The sequence below is a fragment of the Lepisosteus oculatus genome, chromosome 11 (genome assembly GCF_040954835.1).
Source record: "Lepisosteus oculatus isolate fLepOcu1 chromosome 11, fLepOcu1.hap2, whole genome shotgun sequence".
Lineage (NCBI taxonomy): Eukaryota > Metazoa > Chordata > Actinopteri > Semionotiformes > Lepisosteidae > Lepisosteus > Lepisosteus oculatus.
Genome location: NC_090706.1, coordinates 627,015 through 648,064, shown reverse-complemented (window position 1 = coordinate 648,064; position 21,050 = coordinate 627,015). Strand labels below are relative to the sequence as shown.

The 21,050-nt window shown below is 51.9% G+C and overlaps 1 protein-coding gene across 2 annotated transcripts; it reads left to right on the top strand.

Moving 5' to 3' along the window:
* The first annotated feature begins 2,127 nt into the window (after positions 1–2,127).
* On the top strand, positions 2,128–21,050 carry tinagl1 (tubulointerstitial nephritis antigen-like 1). 2 transcript variants are annotated; one of them, XR_011190965.1, is made up of 13 exons: positions 2,128–2,674; positions 7,152–7,475; positions 8,443–8,509; positions 11,035–11,127; positions 11,530–11,644; positions 12,056–12,179; positions 12,272–12,422; positions 12,505–12,685; positions 12,993–13,038; positions 14,415–14,538; positions 17,301–17,346; positions 17,570–19,645; positions 19,702–21,050. XR_011190965.1 is itself a non-coding variant. In XM_015348477.2 (12 exons), the coding sequence occupies exons 2-12, from the start codon at positions 7,178–7,180 to the stop codon at positions 17,717–17,719; spliced, it is 1,395 nt and encodes a 464-aa protein (XP_015203963.1). In that variant the 5' UTR covers positions 2,128–2,674; positions 7,152–7,177; the 3' UTR covers positions 17,720–21,050. The 2 variants fall into 2 exon arrangements, 1 of the variants encoding a protein (XP_015203963.1); XM_015348477.2 differs by having other exon boundaries at positions 17,570–21,050.

Here is a 21,050-nt window from a genome sequence, read left to right as displayed (position 1 = left end):
GACAGGTGTACCTCTCTCCCCTCGGCCTCCTGCTCTCTGTAGCCTGTCTCTGGACTCAGCACAGCTCCTGCAGGAAGGATGACTGGTGTTTGCTGAGCTGTTGGAGGACAGTGTCCGTGACGCAACTGCTTGACGGGAAAAGAGAAGCTGAGACAAATTTTTCTGATGATGTTGCTGCTTTTCACTTCTCCTGTCTGACAGGGGCTTTGTCATTCCGAAATGAGCATGAACTGGGGCTCTGGAGCAAGAGAGCAGAGAGCCTGTAATACAGAACATTGCACAGAGTGCGTAACACACAGAACATAGTGCAGTGGGCCTGTAACACAGTGGATTGCCCAGATTAAAATGAAGCAGTGTGTTAATTAGTGAGCAAGTTGAAAATGTACTCACACTGACACTGGACAATTGTGTAAGGGTGGGGTTTTGCTTGCAAAAAAATCATGTAATGGTCAGAACTGAGGTTTAGCTCAATGGATCTTTACTTTAGAAGTTCTGTGTGGGTGTCAAAACATCACATACCATTCCTAACATCAACACTCGCTGTTGACAACATTCTGTCTGCGTGTCTCCTCCAGCCACAGTGTATTGTGTCTACGGGCTATGGTGTCTGGGGAAAGGGATATCTTCGGTGTGCGCGCTTGCGTGTACTCCCAACAGGCACTGTCGACAGGGGTTCGCTTGTTGAATATGACCTGCGGAGGATCAGTGCGCGCGCACACACTGGAGACATACAGTAGCTGTTTTCACACCATCTTGGTTGGTGGACAGAGCACACTCTTTTCCTGCCTTCTGCATGTTCGCTTGCATAGGAGTGGGGCGCTTGGAAGGCCGGGCAGTGCAGGATAGGGCCGTGTTTGTGCCACCTCCAGTTTGTGCCAGGCGCTTTGTCTGCTGTAGCATTGTCCCTGCTCATTTTCATATGGCATGGCAGGGCCACGTGGTGTGTCCACGCCAGCCAAGTCTGTCCTGCCTGGAAACGCCCACTCTCTCCCTCCCCTGGACATCTGAGACTCCAGGTGACCTTTTTCTCTGCACATTACTGCCACAGCATCTTGCTCAACACAGATTCCACTTGTGTGAGCTGGCCCTTGCACAACCGCTGCACGGAGCTCTATACCAGCGCAGTGTATGTGCAGCCGTGACTCAGCCTGCCCTGCCAGTAGGTGATCATATACATCCTGTGAGTCACTGGAGTCATGTGGCGGGCCTCATGATATCGGGGTGTCCTGCTGAATCAGCCCATTGTCGGTGACCCAGGAGGGACCTTTTGGGGGCGAGCTGGCTGGCTGTCTGGTGTCTGTGATGGGGTCTTGTTTCGGAGTGGCTGAGCCATCAGGCACTCGCACGAGCAGACCTCGATTCCTGCCCTCGCTGAGCTCACTTGCTGTTGTTGCCGTTGCGGGTGGATGGAATTTTAGTCACAGAAATCGGAGAAATAAAGAGTAAGACAATGCCTTACTTTCAGGTAGCCAGGTGCTGAGGCTCCGATGGGTAAAGACTGACAAACTGTGGTTCCTAATGTTACCTTTCACTGTGCTGATGTCTTCATCAACATTCCCTGTTTTGAGTTACGAGATGCTCAAGGTGTTATTGTCTGTCCACAGCTGTATTTGCAGAAGATATGTGTGTACTGGTGTCTCCACTCCAAACTGGGGGCACTGGGGGAACCAGAGAGGCCCACTGTACCACAGTCCCACTGTCCAGAATCCTGCTGCAGGATTTTTAGAAGAGCAGAGTGCGAGGATGTGCAGTGTGTGAGGGTGGGCAGGGTGTGAGGAAGAGCAGGGAGTGAGGGTGGGCAGGGTGTGAGGAAGAGCAGGGAGTGAGGAAGAGCAGGGTGTGAGGGTCTTTGCTTTGTATAGAAACTGCAGCACCACTGATCTTGCTCAGTGCCTGACAGCAGCAGAGGATATACAGGCAATAATCCAAAGGAAATCCAGAGCTACCGCACAGGTGTTCCACCTGCTGCTCGAGCAAATGACCTCCGCAGCTGGCTTCAGAAGAGGACACGAGCGTTCAGTTCCGTCGAGCACTGCAGGTGTAAAGCAGTGTCATGACACCGTCTGCCCACTTGGGGGCAGCCTGTCACAGTGCTGGGGGGCACAGGTGTTGGGGGGAGGAGGGGGGGAGCTATTGTTTCACTCAGACAGGGAGGCTGCTTGCGAAAGTTCAGCAGAGAGGCTCTCTGAACTGGTTGCAGAGGCGGATTATTCCAGGCAGCCGAGGAATGTTCTCCCAGCGCGTTACAGCCTGGCAGAGGTGGGCAAAGGCCACAGAGCTGTGCAGGGGGGTGGGGCAGCCAGGTGCAGGGAGACCAGGGAGGCTGGGAGCTTAAAACTGGGATCAAAAAGGATCAGGGCAGGACGGAGCGGGAGCAGGACTTCAGCCCCAAGGGAGGGAGCTGTGGTCTGGACCGGAGAGGGGAGTGAGGGGGGGGGAGGGGCCTGTCCTGAGCAGCACACCCCTCTTCCAGCCGCCCTGCTGCAGTATATAGTGCAGCCAAGCGCGGGGGGGAGAGAGAGAGAGGCTGGACTGAGAGCCTGAGAGACCGAGAGCCTGAGACAGCTCGCTGCCTCCCACTCACCTGCACACGGGCTCCGCGCTGGATCGCTGCTCTGCACGTGGCTGGACTCGGGAACAAGACCGCAAACTTCACTGAACACTCCTCCAAGAGGTACAGAGGAGCTTCCTCCAACACTCCTGAATATTATTTACCTATGCGTGTGTGTAATTTGTGACTTGTTTCATTCATAGTGAATTAGTTTCACCTTCTGGGGCGTGTTTGTACTTCTTTCATGTTTATTATTCTTTTTCCGGGAAAGGCCTAGAGTCATGTTTATGCTAATGAGCATTTTGTAAGTTGTGGATCATCACCTATTGATCTAGATCTTTTAGGCCTGGGGCTGTGGGGTACTTTAGATATTGATCTAGATCTTTTAGACCTGGAGCTGTGGGGTAGTTTAGATCGTGATCTAGATCTTTTAGACCTGGAGCTGTGGGGTAGTTTAGATATTGATCTAGATCTTTTAGACCTGGTGCTGTGGGGTAGTTTAGATATTGATCTAGATCTTTTAGACCTGGAGCTGTGGGGTAGTTTAGATCGTGATCTAGATCTTTTAGACCTGGAGCTGTGGGGTAGTTTAGATATTGATCTAGATCTTTTAGACCTGGAGCTGTAGGGTAGTTTAGATCGTGATCTAGATCTTTTAGACCTGGAGCTGTAGGGTAGTTTAGATCGTGATCTAGATCTTTAAGACCTGGAGCTGTGGGTTAGTTTAGATCATGATCTAGATCTTTTAGACCTGGAGCTGTAGGGTAGTTTAGATATTGATCTAGATCTTTTAGACCTGGAGCTGTGGGGTAGTTTAGATCGTGATCTAGATCTTTTAGACCTGGAGCTGTGGGATAGTTTAGATCGTGATCTAGATCTTTTAGACCTGGTGCCATGTGGTGGCAGTTTTACTCTGGAGGCACATCATAGCAGCCTGCGCCAGCTGTTCCAGGACTCACGGAATTCCAGCACCTCTCGCGGTGCGGAGCTTCGGCAGGAGCAGGAACTCCTCCGAGGAGGATGTGGCGTGTCTCTGTCTTTGGTCGCTTCGTTGATTTTCTCCGAAAGGCGCGGAGGGCAGGTGCCTCTCACGCACGCAGATACACTAAACTGATGTGGTCTGTTTCCTGTCTGGGGCTCCAAGGCTCGTTGAGTTACTGTCCGGAAATCTCAGACACCTGGACGGGGCACAGTCCTGGCCAGGAGAAGAGGGGTTTCTGAACTGCACAGAGACAAACGGGGGGTCCCAGAGAGGACCGTTGGCCGAGAGTCTGTCCCTCGGCTCTCACCCTGCTCCTGCTCCAGCACAGGGCTGTCCTTCTCTTTGGATAGTCTCAAACCGCCCAGCCGTGCTGTCGAACCCGACACCCTGCGGTCCTGCGACACATGGCCAGAGCCCATCGCGCACGCTGGGGGAATGTCCTCCTCATTTGTCACTCTTGCTCTGAGCCTGCACGCACATGTGTACCTGTGTGTACAGGTGTGTGTGTACATGCGTCTGTGTGTTTTTATGTGTGTGTACATGTGTCTGTATGTGTATAGCTGTGTGTGTATAGGTGGCTGTGTGTGTATAGGTGCCTGTGTGTGTAAAGGTGGATGTGTGTAGGTGGCCGTGGGTGTGCACTTTGTCTCTGCTCTTATTTGACCCATTTCAAAACACTTTGCTCCAAACCAAACAAGTCCTGCTTTGTTCCTAACCTTCAGATAAATTCCAGCAAATTCTCCACAACAATGTTTAAATCAGGAACTCCAGGAGCAGAGCACAACACGCCCGACTCCCCCGCCTCCTCTCCTTTCTCTCTCACCTCGGAGTCAGCCTCGCTTGTCTTCCTTCACTCGGCTTTGATGCCTAAATATTCCCTGTCTTACATACTGTAGATCCTATTTCCACTTGCTGCTGTCTGGGAAAGCCTCGGATTGCTGAAATTAATGAGACTCTTCCCTTGCCTTACGCTGCCCCCTTCTAGTTTAAAACTGTTCAGATATCCTGGCTTCTTTCAAGAAGCAGCTGGGTGAGACCCTGGGATGAATTAGCTGTTAAAGTCCAGAGAGCCAGTCGGGTCTCATAGCCTCCTGCCTCCTGCCTCCTTTTATGGCGGTAATTCACAAAACACAAGACTGGTTTGATAAACCTGACGGCATCTTTAGAATGAGGAGGTACAGCATCAGAACTGTTCACTTCAGGTCTGCTGTCACCTCCTGTGAGTTTCCTTTGGGTGGAGCAGAAGTTAGGAGTGAGAGTCACAGAGAAGCACTGGGAGTCGATGGGAGTCTGGCAGGCAGGGTGGCTGGTGTCAGTGGCTAATCTGTGAGCATTGCAGTCAGCAAACAGTTGCGTTTGGACAGGTGGCTATTGAGAAGCTTTATGAGAGGTGGTATTTCCAGTTTTCTTATCCTTTTACCATGACCTCACTGTACTGTGATTTTACCCTGATCTCACTGAGCTCTACTGCACTGTATTGTGCTTTTACCCTGATCTCACTGAGCTCTACAGCACTGTACTGTGATTTTACCCTGATCTCACTGAGCTCTACAGCACTGTACTGTGATTTTACCCTGATCTCACTGAGCTCTACAGCACTGTACTGTGATTTTACCCTGATCTCACTGAGCTCTACAGCACTGTACTGCGATTGTACCCTGATCTCACTGAGCTCTACAGCACTGTACTGCGATTTTACCCTGATATCACTGAGCTCTACAGCACTGTACTGCGATTGTACCCTGATGACAGTTGGCTCTACTGCACTGTAATTCAAGTGTACCCTGATCTCACTGGACTCTACTGCGCTGTACTGTGATTTTATCCTGATCTTCCTGGGCTTTACTACACCGTATCGTGATTGTACCCTTATTTCGCTAGACATTAGTGGCCTGTACTGTACATTTACCCTGATCTCATTAGGCTTTACCAACCGTACTGTGATTTTACCTGGATCTCTCTAGGCGTGTGATTTACTGTCTGTATTGTGTTTTCACCCTAATCACATCGGGCTTTACTGCGCTGTACTGTGTTTTCACCCTGATCTCTGGGCTTTACTGTCTGTACTGTGTTTTCACCATAATCACAGTGGACTTTACTGCACTGTACTGTGTTTTCGCCCTGATCTCTGGGCTTTTATGTCTGTACTGTGTTTTCACCATAATCACAGTGGACTTTACTGCGCTGTACTGTGTTTTCATCCTGATCTCACGGGGTTTTACTGTCTGTATTGTGTTTTTACCCTGTTCTCACGGGGCTTTACTGACTGAACTGCACTTTACTGCGCATTAAGTGATCAAATCCCTGCGGTCTATCAGTTCAGGGGTGTGTGTTCAGGTCCAATCACGCAGAAAGATTGGTTTAATCTTGGGTCCGATGGCCCTGCAGGGTGAGAGCCAGCTCCTATTTATATAACCGGCCTCTTCCTCTCCTTTCTCCTCCTGCTCTGAGCATGAAAGCCAGGCTGTGCAACCAACGCCCACAGGAGAGTCATCTGAGCGAGTGTGTGTGTGTGAGTGAGTGTTCAGAGTGTGTGTTGAACATGAGTGTGTGCGAGTGAGAGTGAGTGTTCTGAGTGTGTGTTGAACATGAGTGTGAGTTGAGCAGGGCAATGTGCATGAGAGAGTGTGTGTTGAACACGAGTGTGAGTTGAGCAGGGCAATGTGCATGAGAGAGTGTGTGATATAATTGCCACAATGACAGAGCAATCCTGACAGGCCTTTTATCACAAAACACACAAGGCAGCCACATTCCAGCTCTCTGTCAAAGTAGTAACTGAACAGCAGCTCTGCCCTGTAACCCTGTGCTCTCCAGTTACAGGTACATGTATCAAACCTGTAATTACATTGAATCTAAATTCACACAGAGACCATCCTGCTCTCTGATCGAGTCCTACTGGAGCTCACGTCCTTTTGTCCTCAGACAAGATTCTTCAAATGACACCCCTCAGCATTGTTTTTTTCACAGATAGCACTACAACATGTTTAATTAATTCATTTGACTATATTGCCAAGGGCCCTTCAGTATCAGTTTTAGAAGTGATCTGTTAATGCACTCTGAGTATTTTCACTTGTTATTTGCTTATTTTGAATGACAGACTTCGTGTGTTATTCCTACAGGCAGACTGTGTGTGTGATTCCTACAGGCAGACTGTGTGTGTGATTCCTACAGGCAGGCTGTGTGTGTGATTCCTACGGGCAGACTGTGTGTGTGATTACTGTAGGCAGACTGTGTGTGTGATTCCTACAGGCAGACTGTGTGTGTGATTCCTACAGGCAGGCTGTGTGTGTGATTCCTACGGGCAGGCTGTGTGTGTGATTCCTACGGGCAGACTGTGTGTGTGATTACTGTAGGCAGACTGTGTGTGTGATTCCTACAGGCAGACTGTGTGTGTGATTCCTACGGGCAGGCTGTGTGTGTGATTCCTACGGGCAGGCTGTGTGTGTGATTCCTACAGGCAGACTGTGTGTGTGATTACTGTAGGCAGACTGTGTGTGTGATTACTGTAGGCAGGCTGTGTGTGTGATTCCTACAGGCAGACTGTGTGTGTGATTACTGTAGGCAGACTGTGTGCGGAACTCCTGTATTTTGACTATATCCACTCTGTCATTCCTACAGACACACTGAACTCCTCCTCCTAGAAAATGCACCTGCTCTTGATGACGGTGGGGCTCCTCCTGATGGTGGAGGTTGGCATTGCGAAGCACCAGGTTCGGACCCGCCGGCAGCTGAACAACCCTCTTCACCAAGGGGGGATCCGGGACCCCTATGGCTCGTACTGCGAGCGGAGGGGGGGCTGCTGTCCAGGCCGCGATGACCAGTGCACAGTTCCCTATCTGGACACCATCTGCTACTGCGACCTCTTCTGCAACCGCACTGTGTCGGACTGCTGCCCGGACTTCTGGGGTCACTGCCTGGGTATCCCACCCCCCACAATCTTTAGTAAGTAAGGGGGAGACCGGGGAGCCTGAACCCGAAACGTGGGTGGGCTGTATACTGATGCCCTAAAGAAACATTCCTCTGTGCCTCTTCCTTTTCAACCTCTGAACAGGGCTCTGAGCTGAGATGTGCTGAGAGAAGGAGGGAGAGGGAGAGGGAGGGAGAGAGGGAGAAGAGAAAGAGAAGCAGAGGGAGACAGAGACAGAGGGAGACAGGGAGAGACACGGTGGGAGAGAGTGAGACAGAGAGAGAGAGGGAGAAGAGAAAGAGAAGCAGAGACAGAGGGAGACAGGGAGAGAGAGGAAAATGGAGAGAGGCAGAGAGGGAGACTGAGAGATGGAAAGAAAAAAGGAGACAGAGGAAGAGAGAAGCAGAGGGCTGTGAAGAGGAGTTGAATGGAATGAATGGAGTCTGAGTGAAAGAATGTGCAGGATGGGGGTGCTGGAGGGTGGTGTATTAATGTGTGTCAGGTCACACAGAGGTCACCGCAGGTATGTGCTCATTAAAGGCCTCAGTTATTTGCCAAAGGAGTCTGGCTTGGGGCCCAGGTGGTGTAGAATGGCAGCCAGGAGCAGAGCCAGCGGAGAGCCAGGTCACCCTGCAGGTCCCGAGAGGCGCGCAGGGCTGACCCACAGGGGTGGTCTGGGTGCGGCTGGGAATGCTGGTACTGCAGCGCCAGGCTTGTCCTGCCGCAGAAGAGCTGGCACGCGTGGGCCCTGTGGAGGGAGTGGGCTTGGTGGCCCGGGTCTGTGCAGGGCCCCTGCCGAGTCTGTGCCGGGCACGTACTGGGCAGACCTTGCAGCCGCTATGTGGGGCTGGGGTGGAGCATTGCACCCTGGGATTCTAGCTGGCCCTGAAGCTGCCGGCGGCTGTGCCGTCACTGAGGGCCAGCCTGCAGCAGACCTGCGCCCAGGCTCTCCCCGCAGACCCGGCCCTGCTTTCACACCCAGGCTTTGTCTTTCACCTCCAGAGAGCTGCGAGCGCAACGGACACAGATTCCACCCCGGGGCGACGCACAGAGAGAACTGCAACCTCTGGTGAGCGTCCTCTCTCTCGTGGCCACGAGGCCACAGGCGCGGCAGGCCTGGGGAAGGCAGGTGGTATCAGTGGCCTGCACATTCGTGGTCGTCGCTTCTTATCTGTTTCTCTGTTTTTGCTGCTTGTTGTCAGCTTTCACTGGGGCACTTGAAGTTTGAAGGGCTGTTCCGGTCTGAGACCTTTCACGCGGGCAGGGCTATTTTTAGCACAGGGTCTGGGCAAGTGCCACAGGAAACAGGAAGAGGCGTGCGTTGTGAGAAAGCGCTCCTAGATTCTTCTGCGGGGACACAGAGCCTTTGCACCGAGGTGCAGAATTTCACTGGCTCACCCTGTAGGTCCCTGAGTCTGTTAAAGACAAGGGCTTTTCTGCAGACAGGCACATGCTGGGGGTCCCAGTACACAGCAGCTGCTCTCCATCGTCAGGGTGCGAGGCTGTGGCCCTCGATCACACACTGGGAGCAGCTCTCTCCCATTGTCACCCGTGTGCTGCGCAGAAGGACAGGAGCAAGTCTGGGCACAGCGAAGCCATGCTGGGCCGCAGGAGAGGTGCAGGCCAGCGGGAGACATTCTGCGACCGCGGAAACCAGGAGAGCAGCTGTGACGACTCCTTGCAAATTCACTGCTCAGTTGTGCAGCACTTCCCTCTCCTGTTACTACAGTACACTGTGGCGAACAGCCCACAGCAGAGTGGAGCTGTGCTCAGGGCTTGTAATGGGGAGGTTATGAGTTCAGATCCCATGTAGGGCACAGCTGTTGGAAATTCGAATAAACTGCAGTGCACGGGTAACTTAAGTCACTTGTCTGGCAGTATGAATGGGTGCAAATATAAGTGGCTTTGAATAAAAACATCAAATAAAGTTCCAAAACTGAATGCTTTGATAGGTTCTTATACTGAAAAAAACAGTAATGAAATTTTAAAACTTGACAAGATTTCCTTCAGTACTGTTTGACTTGTTTAAAGGAATGACACACAGGAGTCGCTGCAAGCTGTCTACTGCAATGCAGAAGTAATTTAGTTGAGTTTCTGGAAGAGACGCAGTGTTTAGGTATTCGGGTGTCGCAGCACAGGGGCTGAGAGTGGTCTCTGGGGGACCCAGCGAGAGCGAGCAAGAGAGAGATGACCACTGCCCACTGGTGATGACCTGGTCTCAGGCCAGGACATGCATCTGTGTTTGTGTATCCTCATTATAACACAGGTGCAATTGCACAACTCCTGAATTGCGCAAGCTGTTGTTTATAACACCATTGTTTTTCTCTGCACTGAACTGTTCACCCTGCACAAGTCTGTCTGTGCTCATTTCAAACTCTACTTACAGCTCAGCACAATCCTCTTGTGAGCCAGTCAGAGTGATATCTTATTGTTCTACATGAGGATTAAAGTTTGATAATTGCTATTGGTCATGCCAATAAAAAATCATTCAATTTGAATTTGGACAAGGAGGAAAGGGTAAAAGAGGGTGAAGGAAAGAGAATTAAAGAGCTGCACAGACACACAAACAGCTGTGTGGACATATCTGCAAGTGCTTATGAGCAACTGTGTGAGACTTCAACATTATCAGAACAGCTTCCTCGGGAATGTACTGTGTCAAAATGTGTTTTTTCTTGTTTCTGCACATGAAATGCAAACCACTTCTTGAGCACATGAAACACGCAAGCAAATTTGCTTTGTTCCAGAGGAAATACACCTTCAGTGGCTCAAGGGAAGTTCAGCCCTGTCCTGTGAAAAAAGTGGATTTCAGTCAACAACTATGATTTTCACTACCCTCTCTGTGTGCATAACCACCTGTAACATGCAGACAGGACAGGGGCTGCGGTGTCAAAGCCCCTCTCAGAGCTCCGTGCAGGAGCAGCAGTGTGTGAGAGAGAGGGGAAGATCGCCTGAGACGACACTCTGTACTGTCATGGCTGCTTCCTCTGATCTCCCTGTGACTGCTGGCTGAGTGCAGGCTGTCAGGCTACTGGAAATCAGATGATTCATCTGGCAAAAACAACAGAAATTATCTTTCCTGCCTTTTCTTTTCCTGCCCAGATACTCCATTTCCCATCCAGCACTGTGAAATGGGTCCCTATCAGTTTTGTCAGCCGACTCCTACAAACTGCCTTAATCTTTGACTAAAAATGGAATTTTCTGCTCTGTGCATCCTTAAAAGGCCTTAAAAGGCTTGTGATCTTCCCAGCTCCCCGCGGAGACTCATTCCCTCATGGAATCTCCCCGCCAAGCTCCTGCCGCTGCTTGAGGAGCAGTTTGCATGACCGTGGCCTCTCAGGAGAGCTGGCTCTGCTGCCCCCTGTCCTCCTCTGCCTCGGTCTGACTGCCATGTCTGTGGCTCTCCCTGAGCGCCGTGCTCTGTACAGTTTAAAAACAATCACGACGTACAAAAACACATTCAGTTCAGTCAATGACTTCAGTCAACACAAACACGTGCTTCTGATGCACAGCAGGCTGTGCCCCCTTCTCCCCCCTTCTCCCAGACTCCTTCTCTGCCTCTGTTTGCTCCCTCAAATTCTTCCTCCCATTTTTCAGCACCTGCTCCAGAACCGGACAGTGGGATTGCGAGCAGCACGTCTGCCTGGTGGAGCCAGACATGATCCACGCTATCAACAGGGGGAACTACGGGTAAGAGCACACAGGGACAGGAGAGAGTCACAGGGACAGGACACAGAGTCACAAGAACAGGAGAGAGTCACAAGGACAGGAGACATAGTCACAGGGACAGGAGACGGAGTCACAGGGTCAGGAGAGAATCACTGAGAAAGGAGAAAGTCACAGAGATAGGAGAGACACAGGGACAGGAGAGCATCATAGTTACAGGAGAGAGTTACAGGGTCAGGAGACAGAGTCACAGGGACAGGAGAGACACAGGGACAGAAGACAGAGTCACAGGGACAGGAGAGAGTCACAGAGATAAGAGAAAATGATAATACAAACACTACACACACTGTTTCCATAGTCATCACACAGTTGTCCCTATATGTGTGAGGTGAGCACAGGCTACCATTATTCTCTCTGTGCTGCCAGCTGGCATGCAGGGAACTACAGCCAGTTCTGGGGAATGACTCTGGATGAGGGCATCCGGTACCGGCTGGGCACCCAGCTGCCATCCCGGAGCATCCTGTCCATGAATGAGCTGAAGGTGAGGGCACCCTGTGTGTCTCTCAGTCTGTCCATCTGTGTGTCTACCAGTCTGTGTGTCTGCCAGTCTGTCCATCTGTGTGTCTACCAGTCTGTGTGTCTGCCAGTCTGTCCATCTGTGTGTCTACCAGTCTGTGTGTGTCTGTCCATGTGTCTGTCCATCTTTGTGTCTTTCAGTCTATGTGTTTCTATGTGTCTGTCCACCTGTCTGTCCACCTGTGTGTCAGTCCCTCACACCCTCAGTGCAGGAGTGGCCGTCTTTAGTCCCTCTGTCAGTCTTCCAGTGCGTCGTCCTGGTCTCTGGCCTCTCCCCTGCAGACGGGCTCAGTAAGTGGAAAGATCAGCACAGCGGAGGTCGGGCTGTGCTGCTGCTTCTGTCCGCTGACTCTCTGTCTGTCCGCCCGTCTGCCAGATGAACATGGACAGCTCGGAGCGCCTGCCGCCGTATTTCCGCGCGGAGGAGAAGTGGCCGGGGAAGATCCACGAGCCGCTGGACCAGGGCAACTGCGCTGCGTCCTGGGCCTTTTCCACCGCAGGTGAGCGCCCTGCTCCTGTCCGCTGCCGAGGCTCGGACGTGCCCGGCTCTGCCTGAAAGCCCTTTCCTGTCTCTTGTCTCTGCTCCCTGCAGCGGTGGCGTCAGACCGCATCGCAATCCAGTCCATGGGCCACATGACCCCCCAGCTGTCGCCCCAGAACATCATTTCCTGCGACACGCGCAACCAGGGGGGCTGCACCTGGGGCCGCGTCGATGGAGCCTGGTGGTTCCTGCGCAGGAAGGGGTAGGACTGCCCTCCCGGCCGCGCCAGTCCCCCGCGCCGGGCATGTGGAGCTCCGCACTGACGGGCGCATATCTCTCCGCAGCGTGGTGACGCAGGAGTGCTACCCCTTCTCGGCCCCGCAGCCCGGAGAAACCCCCCACTGCATGATGCACAGCCGGCCGGTGGGCAGGGGCAAGAGGCAGGCCACGGCCCGCTGCCCCAGCGCCGAGAGCTACCAGAACGAGATCTACCAGTCCACCCCGCCCTACAGACTGTCTTCCAACGTAAGCAACGCACTGGGAAGACTGGAGACTGACGTCACGCTGTCCCTGCTTGATTCCACTGCCTCTGTCTGTCTGTCCCTGCTTGATTCCACTGTCTCTGTCTCTCTGTCCCTGCTTGATTCCACTGTCTGTCTGTCTGTCCCTGCTTGATTCCACTGTCTCTGTCACGCTGTCCCTGTTTGATTCCACAGCCTCTGTCTGTCTGTCCCTGCTTGATTCCACTGTCTGTCTCACTGTCCCTTATTTTACTGCACGTGGACAGATGGGTGATTCACCACTGTGGTCTCTCTTCTGTTTCTTTGCACAGGAGAAAGAAATCATGAAGGAGATCATGGACAATGGCCCAGTGCAAGGTACCTGAATGTCTGTATATATAATGTGCTATAATGCTGACAGGGATTCTGACCAGAGAAGAAAAGCATGTGAAAGAGGCAAACGACACTGAAGTCACAGGGGCATTTGCAGAGTGGCTGGCCTGTGGGTGACCTCCTGACCCTCCCAGTTAGGGCAGTGGTGTCACTCAGGAGCTGACCGGAGAGGTGAGCTGGACTCTCTGGTTTTACTGGTTTTAGGACTGTACAGACATGAAGATGCAGAAACAGAGAAAAATGATTCATTAGATTTACAGATTGTGTCACCAAATCAATGCTGGTCGTCGAAGAGTTAACGAGGTCAATCCATTTGAAAATTAACCTGGAATGAGGCTTTAACATGGAGAAAGAGCCACTCCACTCCGTATAGAGAGCCTGTGTACAGCACAAGTTTCTTTCTGATATTGTGACAAGTGACCAAATCACATCACCAGCTCCTGGCCTCAGTGTCAGCTCTCCTCCCTTTCAGTCTTTCACCAGAAGGGTCAGCAGGGGTCGTGACACCTGACCCCCAGTGGGCCCTGGGCACTGAGGTATCAGTCGGCAGGTGATCGCAGGCCGACCCTTCGGACCTGATAAATACGTTCAGTACCTGTGGCCACGTACACACTCTCCCTCATTGTCTCAAGGCTGCCACACAGTCAGTGACGGTGTTCAGGCTGTACCCTTCCCTGCAGCAGGGAACACAAGCTCTGCGATACAGCCATCGGCCCTCTCAAAGAACGGGCCTGACCTCTGACCTTCTTGACCCCTTGCACGAGCCACAGGTCCCTGAGAGCAGAGCATTCTCGTCAGGTATAATGAGCTGCCATGACTCACTGTGACCCTTCACCTTTGCACTGTGCCACCCAGCCTGGAGTTAGACATGGGGCTCTGCGTCTTTAATCATCCCGTCACGTCCTGCTGACCCGTGATCCATCATGTTAAAGCATTTTCCAGGAATGTCTGTCACTCCTGGAATCTCCTCTTATTTCGACTTGTTTTTTACTTCTTGGCTTCGCTGCTCATTCCTGACAGTTTTACAAACTGGGATCAGGCTCTGTTTGTTCTGGGGTTACAGGGGTGCAGGATCAGGCTCTGTTTGTTCTGGGGTTACAGGGGTGCAGGATCAGGCTCTGTTAGTTCTGGGGTTACAGGGGTGCAGGACTAGGCTCTGTTAGTTCTGGGGTTTGACGAGGGCAGTTTTACTCTAATCAGGCCTGGCTGTAGACGTGTGGCCCTGCAGAGCACCGTGGCTCTGAGACTGGGGAAAAGCCCACACACACTGGTCCCAGTTCGGTGCGCCTGCCCGCTGGTTTCGGCTCCTCTGGCCGAGCGGGCGCGATTCCCTGACGGGCTCTCCCCTATTCCCCACGCAGCCATCATGGAGGTGCATGAGGATTTCTTCGTATACCGGAGTGGGATCTACCGGCACACGCCCGTCAGCAGCCGCAAGGCCCCGCAGTACCGGAAGCACGGCACGCACTCCGTCAGGATCACAGGGTGAGGACAGCCGCCCTGCTCCGGGCTCCGGGTGGCTCAGATCCAGGGAATCTCATCCAGTGCGATAGGGGTCGTGCAAGCTGCAGGAATCCATCCCAGCACCTGCTGTGGTTCTGGAGTGTTTCGCTGGGCTCAGGTTTTCTTATCGACCTGGTCGACTCATAATAGTCTTAACTGGACAAATTTAGCTTCTCAGGGCTCGGGACGAAGCGGGATGTCTCGCTCTCCTGCAGTGTCATTCTGACAAGCCCTGCCTCAGCAGAACGGGGCTCGTTCCTAGAAACGCCCGCTTTCCCCACCGTGTGAATGTAATTGCAGCCGCCCCTCGTCACGGCCCTGGTTTCCTGGAGTGCCTGACTGTTTCGCCACACTTCAGAGATTAGATCAGGGGTGACAGGGCTCTCCGCGCCTGGGAGAGGGGGCTGCCACAGGAATGCAGACAGCACACCTGGACCGTCTGACCCCCCCACCGGCGCCTCCTCCTCCTCCGCACCTCCCCAGCAGCTCCTGGAACAGCTGCCAGGAGGGCAGGGTCCCGGGTCCCAGCCGGTCTCGTCCTGTGCTGGGACCGCTCTTCGTGATTGGCTGCTGTTTAGAGATCCTGTCTCTGCTGGCAGCTGAGGGCCAGTTGTAGAATCTGCCAGCCGGCTCACAGTCTGGAGTTGCCAAACGAGCTGGCACAGCAACACTGCTTACTACGGGGCTGCCACGTGTTAATTAGACTAATTGCCATATATAATTCCCCCCGACCAAACAAGCCAAGACAGACAGGTTTGCCTTGTGGGAATGAAAGCCAGTTGACTCTTGCCATCCCACAGCCCCCTGGGGCAGACCCACCTCAGGAGGTGTCCCGCTCTGCCGCTGTGCTCCTGCAGCTCCTCCTGTTCTCTCCCTGTTGTCCTGAGTTATTGTCAAGGGGGCCCACGCTGCGGCCAAGGCGCATCCCTGCCGCTCTGCTCCGGCCCCTGTGTGCCGCGACGGGCGTGCGGGTCGCTATCCCGCTATCCCGCCAGCCCGTCTGCCCGCTCACGCTACCGTCCCCATGACATGGCTAAAAGAAGAAAGTGGAAATGCTTTTGGAAACTTTGCTGAGAGCAGGAGAAGGAACACTGACACCGGCTGACGTGACTCCCAAGCCCCTGTCTGACAGATCCTGTCATCTCAACGAATTTCTTTAAGTTCAGAGAAATCTGTCTGCTAACAGTTCTGTTAGATTGCAGCCTCACCCCTGCTGTTATTTTTAAGACTTTGCCCTTTGTTAGCTGGAACACTGCACTCTCCCTGGGTCAAGGTGCCTGCTGGATTGATGAGGCAATGACAGAGCTTGGCTGAGCACTCCCTCTCCCATGAGCCCCTGCAGCTGGGCTGCTCACCATTCCCAGCAGGAGGGGACATGTGACCAGGAGGCTGGGACTCAGCTTCTCCAGCTGTGGGCTGCAACTTGAATCGGTATTCAGGTGGAATTGGAAGAGGTCATCTTTATGAAATGTGGATCAGGAGTTTCACTGACACCAGCTCACTTTGCTAGCATGAAGGCCCTAGCACACAGACAAAGTGCCCTCAAGCTGAAAAGGTGTGGGGAAGGAGAAGGGAGAATGATGCCTGCGCTAACTGCGATGCCAACACCTTGCTGGGGTAAAAGGGCCGCTGTGTGACTCCCGGGGTGCTGTTGGAGCCGGGCCTGAAGACAGCTGGAGCTGTTGCTCAGAACGGGTCTGTGCCCGGTCACTCGGGGGCTGACACTGCACTTCTTTCGCTGCTCTGGGCTGCAGCAATAGCCGCCAGAATCCGTGTATTTTCAGGATGCGGGGGGTGACGGTGGGGAGACAATCCCTCTCCATCACGCCCCATTAGGCCCCGGCCCCAGCCGCGCCTGGGAAAGGCTGCAGAAAGCACATTGCTGTGCGCCCTGGTGGAAGAGCCTTTGTCTGCGGCGCCAGGGCGAGACGGTGTTCTGGGTCGGGGTGTTCCTGGCGAGGGAGGATGGGCTGGGGCAGGGGGAGTTTCCTTCCTCGGCCTGTGACAGGAAGTGACCAGAGGATTTCTGTCGTGCTTTAGCCTTCAGGGGAGATGAGGAGTGCCTCTCTGATGCACTGCCTCGTCTAGAAGTCGATCAGGCGCCCCAAGGAGCACCAGGGTACAGGGACGCCCTGCAACACAGTGCCATCATGCGTACAGAGTCACCTCTCATCACAGCCAAAGAGGCAGGGTTCTTTATCCCTATCAATTTCTTGGATTTACAAACATATAGTCAGTTTGCCGTAAGAAATCCGCAGGGTATTTTTGTCCTTTTCCTGTATTTCCACCCAGGAATTCACCAGGAATTTCCTTTCCACAGAAGTGGACTCCTGAGGATCATACCATTCTTCACCACTCTGTCTGCATCAGCAGTGCTGTCAATACTGGGCTGTTTTTCCCAGGGTCAGGTTTTCACCACAGTGCTTTCACACAGGAGCTCTGAAGCTCTCGTTGGCTGGAGAGCTGCAGCACATGTACTGACTTGTGATCTGGTGCTCTCAACTTGCCTACTTCCATTCTTTTTTCTTTTATTTTTTTCATGGAAACAACTGCTTAGAACTGAGGTCTTCAGCTCTGTCGCTGGCATCTGGGCTTTCAGTCTGTCTGCCTGCGAATTAAGAGCCAGCGCTTTGCACCTGCCTGTCAGAGCACTGGACATGCAGGTGCTCGTACTCCTCACAGAAACATCTTCTACTGCTGGTATTATTAATAATGATGCATTGCTTTCTCTGCCGTTGTTACAGATGGGGAGAGGAAAGGGATTATAATGGCCAGACACGGAAGTACTGGGTAAGGGCACACAAATTCACCGTTCCTCCCTACCTCCCTTTCTTCCTGTAACACTGCATTTAAAATTTTAGAATCAACAACGGGCAGCACAATCAGTCTCTAGTTAGCAGACCACTCAACTTTCTGGTTCTCTATCTCTGCCCTGGACTGTGTGCGTGTCCTGTGCGTGTGTGTGTGTATGGAGGTGTATACATAGCAGCTCTGCTCACTTCTCCCCCTGCAGATTGCTGCCAATTCATGGGGGAGGAACTGGGGAGAGGACGGCTACTTCAAGATCGCCCGGGGGGAGAATGAGTGCCAGATCGAGACCTTTATCATCGGCGTCTGGGGTCGTGTCACCATGGAGGACATGCACCACCACCACAGGAAGTGAGGCCGAGAGGCAGGAGGTGGCGAAATCCGAGACGGATTAAGACACGTGATGATTCACTTTCATCAACCAAATACACACAGTCTCACCCTGGCTGTCCGTGCTCCAACTGGCCAGCCTGCAGCTGGGTTCAGGACTCACCGCTAAATATCTCAGGACTCCATTCCAAAGATTCCAATGCCTTAGCCACTTTTATTCCACTCCGTCTCTGGATCTGATAAGGACTCAACTTTCTTTTATGGGATCAGAGTTTGGACATTTTCTGTGTTAGTTTGTTTGCTTCACTAACAGCGGAAGAGACAAGCAGTCTGGGACTCAGTCTTCCTGCTTTTTAATGCTTTTACAAGCTCTAGACCGTTTTCACAGGGGGCTGGAGGAGATCAGACCATGGTGCATACTGTAGTCCTCCAGGACTGATAGTAGTTCAGGTGGGGAGCTGCAGCAGCATGCGTAGGCTGCAAAGGAACATGTTAAGGTTTACTCCATGGAGCCTTCTTCGGTTGTGAGCACAGTCTCATTTGCTCACACCTGAAGAAGGCTCCACAGCCGAAACATTGTGTTTTCTTTCTTCTCTTTTCAGCATCGAATAAACCTATTACTTGTTCCTTTGTAGGACTGAAAGTAGCTTAGTGTCAGTGGCAGTGCATTTACTGTATGAGCTGGTCTTTGTGAGGAGTTTCAGTCTGTCACACATAACTCCAGCCCTCTTGTTGAGCACTAGGTGGTCATCTCATTAATCCAGAGCCTCCTACATTCCAGCTGAGAACTGTAGCTATGGGGAGAACTCTTTCCGTCTCTCCCACTAGCTGAATCTACTCTTTTAGTCAGTACTAATCCTCTCAAATGTTCTTCAGTTCCAAGTGTGAGCTGCATCAATCAGGATCACTCCAAACCCCTCCCAGAATACACAATCAGGAGTGGTCACATGCTTGTCTCATGCAGCTTTGAGACAAAGTCTCTGGGCTAAACAGCACGGTTAGCCAACCAGTCTCCTGTTGCTTATTAATCAGCTTTTTGCCCAAAATAGGTTCTCATGCAACTTGTATGGCTGAACTGAAAGGGCAAAATTACTCTGTGTAATTTTAAATTTGAGCCTGAGCAAACTTAACATAATGTTATAGGTCTGGAACGAGCAGCAGTTATAGGCCTCTATAAGACAGCCCTGTATCTGATAAAACCTGGAAGAGGCCCCCTGCCAGGGGATGGGTCTGAGGTCTTCCCTCTGCATCAGTCTTGTGCTGTAGACCCCTCCCATACACAGCACCTCATAGAGGAGCTCAGAGAGCTCTCCACTGCCAGAAACACACCACACTTCTCGTTAAGGCCAGCTAACATCCCTTTAGTTCATATATGTGAAGTAGAATTTAGTCTTATTTTACTGGAGTTTGCATTCTGTAGTGTGGTGATGACCTGTGCAGAGCCATTGCTCTTATTGGTGCTCTAGAGGTCTTCTCATTGACTGTGATGCTGCTGAGTGGCCTTCAGTGAGAACAGAGCCTGCTCTTGCATCCTGTTACACCTGAGCCCTGATGCTGCTTTATTCTTCCAAGGAAGGAAATCCAAGCAGCTGTCTGTGGGGGAGCCAGCGGGTGCTGGTGGGGAGCTCTTCTGCCTCAGTCTGTTCAGTGTCCTCATCATCCCATCTGTGCAGAGAAACAATCCCATCAAACCAGTGCTGTTTGTCATCTCCACTCTCTCCGGGCACTTGCATTACTCTTCTAGGGAACCGGTCTGTCTGCTCTGGGATCGTTAGATCTTTAAAGCTTATCCCTGTGGTGACTACTTCTGTGCCAAGTTTCATGTGTCTGTCAGGTCCTCAGCTTGGCTGTGGTGGTGCTGCCCAAGGGGATCTCCAGGCTGACATCACCACAGGCATGAGCAGCCTGGGGACACAGCGGTGTGCAGTCTCAGAGGTGTGCAGTCTCAGAGGTGCGCTCAGAGGTGTGCAGTCTCAGAGGTGCGCTCAGAGGTGTGCAGTCTCAGAGGTGTGCTCAGGTCTCAGAGTCTGAAATGTCTGAAATGCAGCAGACAGCTTGTCTCCAACACTGGAGAAGCACAGTGTCCTCTGCGCTGCTGTGCCCAGAGAGAGGTGGGGGTCTGGAACGCACAGCCCTGGTGACAGTACTGTTTCTCTCTGAGTCTCCTGGAACGCCGACTGGAAACATCTGAGCGAGGCCCTGGGCCTCTCTGAGGAATAGCCTTGGGCAGAGAGAGTGTTGTGCACAATACTGGCAACAGAGTCCTTCAGTCATGTGATGTCATTTGATTAATGCTTCTTTCCTGTTGCTTCAGGATGTGGAAAATAAATGACCAGTCAAAACGTGAAATGATGCACACGAAACATCACATCCCAAACAACATTACAGACAATGTGCAGGGCAATGTGCAGCTTGTTGGTTGTGCTTATTTCTATTTTATGCAGATTTAAAAAACTAAACATGAGGCTTTTTATGTTTAATTTATGATGTCGATATTGAACCTGTTTTCACCCTGTTTTTAACTTTTTATGTCTAAAAGAGAATAAGACAAATATATTTCTATGCACTATTTAAATATATAAAGATACACTATATACGTATATATATATAAAATATGTCTATCAAGTTGGGGTGAATGGCCTCCTGTCATTTGCAACCTTTCCTATCAAACAGGAGAAGTGTTCTTCTGCAGAGGACATTCCTGCAGGGGGAGCTTCAGAAAAGACCTGAGGCTGTACATTCAGAAAGCTCCTGGCAGCTCAATACGGAGGCAGGCTGGATGGTCTGCTCTTGTTTCTCACCGGTCTAATTTCCCTGTATCTGTGCAGCTGAAGACCCCCTGTAACAGAAGCAGAGAGAGGCACTGATTCATAGCTGTAATGCATACTTGGGTTGAAAGTGTCCTATTAGGTCAACAATGTTTCTTTTAATTGTGTAGAATTGCCAAATCATCTAAATTGATGGCTGCCAGTACCTGTGTCAAGATACAGTCTTAAATAGAGGAGCATTAATATCGGCTGTACTGTATGTTTGTTCTTTTTGAAGTGTTGCAGCACAGTGGCGAGAGCTCTGGAGGGGTAGAAGGGGTGTGAGCTCTTCTTCAGTGGAGGTTGAGCAGTGGGCAGCGTGGGGAGGTTTCAGGAGGTGGAGAGGCTGATTCTGGCTGACCCGAGGGGCACCCTGACCTCACACACATTCCAGCCTTGAGAGCCTCTGGTCAGGGTCAGCTGTTACAGCTCCCGTTCGGAAAGTTATTCATTCAAACCACAGACACACAACAGCTTCTGTGCCTTTATTTCAAACTCTGTAAAACTTTGAAGCTCTTCCTTTTTATCCAATAAAGACCCTAAACCCCC

Coding starts and splice junctions, on each gene's coding strand:
- tinagl1 (XM_015348477.2), top strand. CDS start 7,178: ATGCACCTGCTCTTGATGACGGTGGGGCTCCTCCTGATGGTGGAGGTT. Junction 8,510..11,034: donor AGAGAGAACTGCAACCTCTG/GTGAGCGTCCTC, acceptor CCCATTTTTCAG/CACCTGCTCCAGAACCGGAC. Junction 14,539..17,300: donor CACTCCGTCAGGATCACAGG/GTGAGGACAGCC, acceptor CCGTTGTTACAG/ATGGGGAGAGGAAAGGGATT.